Source organism: Crocuta crocuta, unplaced genomic scaffold (genome assembly GCF_008692635.1).
Source record: "Crocuta crocuta isolate KB4526 unplaced genomic scaffold, BGI_CrCroc_1.0 scaffold110, whole genome shotgun sequence".
NCBI lineage: Eukaryota > Metazoa > Chordata > Mammalia > Carnivora > Hyaenidae > Crocuta > Crocuta crocuta.
The window spans coordinates 1,668,949-1,672,068 of NW_027527386.1; the positions used below are offsets into that span (position 1 = coordinate 1,668,949).

At 63.0% G+C, this 3,120-nt stretch overlaps 1 protein-coding gene across 2 annotated transcripts in view; it reads left to right on the forward strand.

The window, feature by feature from the left end:
* The first annotated feature begins 317 nt into the window (after positions 1-317).
* Positions 318-3,120, forward strand: part of PLIN3 (perilipin 3) — a 17,352-nt gene continuing 14,549 nt past the window's right edge. For both annotated transcript variants that reach the window (XM_077780387.1, XM_077780456.1), the window contains exons 1-2: positions 318-359; positions 2,895-2,973. In XM_077780387.1, coding sequence (XP_077636513.1) covers positions 2,911-2,973 — 63 coding nt within the window. In that variant the 5' untranslated portion in view covers positions 318-359; positions 2,895-2,910. The remainder of the gene's footprint in view (positions 360-2,894; positions 2,974-3,120) is intronic.

The window sequence follows — 3,120 nt, forward strand, 5'->3', positions numbered from 1 at the left end:
CCGCGGAAGGGGACAGAAGCCGTATCGCACCTCCCTGCCCCGAGTTCACAGGATCCCTAGGTCGGGAGGGGCGCCCTTTGCTGGATCAGGCGCCTTACAGGGGTCGCCCGACTCTGGAAGCAGGGCGGATCGCGCGCACGGGTCCCGCAAAAGTCCGGCCCTTCCTGGCTTCACTTGTGGCTCCAAAGTCCCGGACCAAGCGGGGGCGTGGCCTGGCGGCGGCAGCCTCCCAACACAATTGGTCCTCTGGCCCGTCACTCCCGAGCGCCCGCCTCCCTGGAATATAAAAGCCTCCCCAGGGGGTGGCCCAAGACAGTTTCCGAGCTGTCCGTCGCGCTCTGCACGTCCCGCTGACCGCGGTGAGAGCCGGGGGGGCCCCATAGAGGGGTGGGGGGCGAGGTTCGCCGAGTCCCGGGGCGTCCCAGGGGAGCAAGGAGCGGGGAGGACCTTCCTGAGGACCCGGCTGGTCTCTGCGGCCTGGGGAGGGGTCTCCAGCCCGGGCTGAGCTTTCTTGTCTCATTCACCGCCCCACCCCCGACTCAAAATACCCAATTCTGGAAGCGAATCACTTTCAAACTTTCCCCTCTCAGTTCCTGAGACTTTTTTGGGGAAGGCGCGAAGGAGCCCCTTAGAAGTAGCAGTATCAGGCGGGGGGCGGGGGGTAGGTCCCCATTATAAAACACATCCTCTCTAAATTTAAAAAAAGTGTGCTTGCTTTGCAAACGCAGTTCGCAGGCGAGCAACGGCAGCCTGCCCCGCACAGGAAAACGGCCCTCCCCCGGTCTTCTGGGCGCCCCACCCCTCCTCCCCACCACCCACCCCAACCAGGGGGCTGTCTTTTTGCCTAGCAAATGGCTTTGCCGCCTGGGGGCTTAGCTCCTCCCTCACCCTGGTTTCTGGTCGCCCAGCTGACCCTGAGGAGCTGGCACGCTGCCCCCGCCCCCCCCCCCGTCTCCACTGGGTGGGTGTGGCCAGTGGATGGCTCTAGGCGTCCGCGAAGCCTTCCCCCTTATCTGAGTCTTTGGGACCTCTGTCAGGGTTGAGTCCAAGGGCCGGGCCTGGGACCTCGGTGTCTGGGAACTTTGGAAGTTGTATCTTAGCGGTCCCTGGCCGCTGGCAGACCCCAAGGACTTCCCGGGGGGGTCACTGACCTCTGCAGTGGCCGCCCTTGGTTAAACCCGCCCCAGGGGGGATCGCTGGGCAAAGGGAATGGGAGAATGGGCCTCCCAGGTGCCCAGGTGAGCTCAGGCACCAGGGAAGGAGGGGGAGTAGCTGAACTCGTGATGATCACCAGGGGCCAGTGCGCCTTCTCGCCCCGCTTCCCAGCTGGGGACCTTAGTAACCAGCACTAGCTCGTCCCTGACTGGTTTCACATGTGTGTGAGGTGGTTCTGTTTATTGACCACCTACTATGTGCCAGGCACTGAGCTAAGGGCCATACGTGCAGTCACTCTGCCAGTCTCCAGGGACTCTGAGCTGGGAATGCTTATCCCCATTTTACAGATAGGCCAAGCAAGGCTCTGAGAGGGGCTGCTGCTTTCACCAGCTCCCACCACTAGTGAGTTCCAAAGCGGAGATTAGAACCAGCATGGACTCCAGAACTGGTGTTCTCAGGACATCGGTTTGCTGGCTTCTGCCTGGGGAATGGGGCGGTGCTGCAGCCGGTGGCTGGGCCCCCTTTCTCTAGAAGGAAATGCTCAGAATCAGGGTCGGGGACTCACCACAGGCTCATCCCAGAAATACCAGAGGAACCAGCCTCCAAGGCAGGTTCTACCTTTAGCTCCGTTTTGCAGGGGAGAGGGCTGAGGGCCGGAGGGGAGGAGGCTCCTTGCTCAACCGAGTATTGCACGGGCCCAGGTAGGACTCCTGCCACCTAGTCTGATGCGGGTTTCCCCACCTCCCCTCACCTGGCCAGGACACGGAGCGCACCTGCGGCTCCCACTGGACCCCGCAGATGTGCGCGTTAGACTCCCCGGGGCGCTCTCTGGCCCTGTCTTCCCTCCTGAGCCTGACTTGGTTGGTCTTGCTAATCTGGTTTGTGGGTGGTTGGTTTTTTTTTTATGTTTATTTACTTTTGAGAGAGTCCAAGTAGGGGAGGGGTAGAGGGAAGGGGGCACAGAGGATCCGAAGCGGGCTCTGCGCTGACAGATCTCATGAACTCTGAACTCCCACCGGAGCCGAGGTCGGGTGCGCAACCCGCTGAGCCACCCAGGTGCCCCCTTTTTTCTTTTTCTGATGCTTAGTTTTTTGTTTTTTTTTTTGAACTGGTAATATTATCCACCTGGCTCAAAAGCCAGAGGCCTGCCCCAGCCGCCGGATCTTCCCCGAAAGGTGGCCACTGCTAGCAGTTTCCTGTGGCCAGAGGTCCCGTGCCAGCAAAGGTCTCCGCCGCCCCGTCCACACCTTCTGTCCCAGGGGGCTCCGGCCGGTCAGCTGCGCGCCGGTCTCTGCGGCCGCTACGCGAGGCTGTGCCCTTGGTCTCTCCAGCCCCTGCTCCTGGGGAACCGGGCTGTTCCCAGTGTCCTGCTGGGCCACACGGCAGTGCGGGCGTGGGGCCAGCCCGTGCAGGTTTCTGGGGCAAAGGGAAGATGGTGGCTCCTGAAAGCAGGCGGCCGCTGGCAGGTTGCTGTCCACCGAGGTGTCGCACCGCAGCTGCCTGCCCCAAGTACTGACAAAGCGGAGCCTTGGAGTTGGCCTTGAAGGTGTGGCCCCGGGAACAGCCGCTGCACAGCACCTGAGCGCCTGTGAGAAGTGCAGACTCGGGCCCCCCGGGCCTGCCCAGGTCCTCAGGTGCCTCGGGTGAATGAGACGCAGGGCCCTAAGAAATGGGGGGAGGGGGTCGCAGGGCGGGCGTGGCCCGGACTTCCTCCTGACTAACCCGCCTGTCTGCCACAGTGCCTGCTTCTGAGAAATGGCTCACAACGGGACGGAAGGCGCTGACGCCCCGGTGACTGCGGGAGAACCGGTCTCGCAGGTGAGGGAGGTCCGGCCCCGTGGGACCTGGCGGGACCTGCTGGCGGCTCGAGGGGGTCAACAGAGATCGATGTGCGGGTGATGGACAGCCCTCCCATGACCCCCAAACCGCGTCTGACGGGCAGGGGTGGGGGCAGAACCGGGGACC